This window comes from Onychostruthus taczanowskii, unplaced genomic scaffold, assembly GCF_017590055.1.
Source record: "Onychostruthus taczanowskii isolate IOZ18803 unplaced genomic scaffold, ASM1759005v1 scaffold842, whole genome shotgun sequence".
Classification (NCBI taxonomy): domain Eukaryota; kingdom Metazoa; phylum Chordata; class Aves; order Passeriformes; family Passeridae; genus Onychostruthus; species Onychostruthus taczanowskii.
Genome location: NW_024506355.1, coordinates 1 through 1014, shown reverse-complemented (window position 1 = coordinate 1014; position 1014 = coordinate 1). Strand labels below are relative to the sequence as shown.

General features: G+C 52.3%; 1 protein-coding gene across 1 annotated transcript in view; it reads right to left on the bottom strand.

The window, feature by feature from the left end:
• LOC121346830 (zinc finger protein ubi-d4-like) overlaps window positions 1-1010 on the bottom strand; it is a gene marked incomplete at both ends in the record, with an annotated part of 10818 nt that extends 9808 nt beyond the window's left edge. Inside the window, 2 exons of the mRNA XM_041424958.1 lie at window positions 7-34; window positions 725-1010. Coding sequence (XP_041280892.1) covers window positions 7-34; window positions 725-1010 — 314 coding nt within the window. The remainder of the gene's footprint in view (window positions 1-6; window positions 35-724) is intronic.
• Window positions 1011-1014: the final 4 nt, after the last annotated feature.

Sequence of the window (1014 nt, the reverse complement as noted above, 5' to 3'; positions counted from 1 at the left end):
AGCAGCCCCTCCTTCTTCAGCGCCTGCTCCGCGTCTGCGACACGGGAAAGTCACGGGAAAAACACGGGAAAGTCATGGGAAAAACACGGAAAAGTCATGGGAAAAACACGGAGAAACATGGGGGGAATAACAGGGAAAATGGGGGGAAATAACAGGGAAAATGGGGATGAATGGGAGAGCGGCCCCTCCTTCTTCAGCGCCTGCTCCGCGTCCGCGACACGGGAAAGTCATGGGAAAAACACGGGAAAGTCATGGGAAAAACACGGAAAAGTCATGGGAAAAACACGGAGAAACATGGGGGGAATAACAGGGAAAATGGGAAAATAACAGGGAAAATGGGGAAAAAACCAGAGAAAAATGGGGAAAAAACCAGAGAAAAATGGGGAAAAAAACAGAGAAAAATGGGGAAAAAAACAGAGAAAAATGGGGGGAAAGCCAGTGGAAAATGGGGAAAAACCCAGGGGAAAATGGGGAAAAAAACAGGGGAAAATGGGGGAAAAGCCAGGGGAAAATGGGGAAAAACCAGAGAAAAATGGGGAAAAAAACAGAGAAAAATGGGGAAAAAACCAGAGAAAAATGGGGCAAAATGGGAAAACATGGGGGAAAAAAAGGGGGAAAATCATGGAAAAAATGGTGAAAAAAATGGGAAAAGGGAGGGTGGGTGAGGGATGCTGGCGGATCCGGGCGGAATTCCCAGGAATGCAGCAGGGAATGGGGGAATTACCGGGTTTGATGGAAGGGAAGGAGAGCCGGGGGTCCTCCGGGGGGTGGGCGCGGCGTTTCTTGCGCCAGCGCCGCGCCGGGTACGAGTAGAGCTGCCCCGCTGCCAAACCTGCCGAGAAAGCCCAGGAAACCCCCCAAAATCCGGCCAGGGAGGGACGACACCCCTGGGAATCATCCCAGGGTGGGACAAAATTCCCAAACTCTCCCGAGGTTGTGGCACAACGGCCCAAAGTGAGCCCAGCTCCCTCCCCCTCCCTGCTGTTTTCCTGGCATTTCCACACCGTTTTCCTG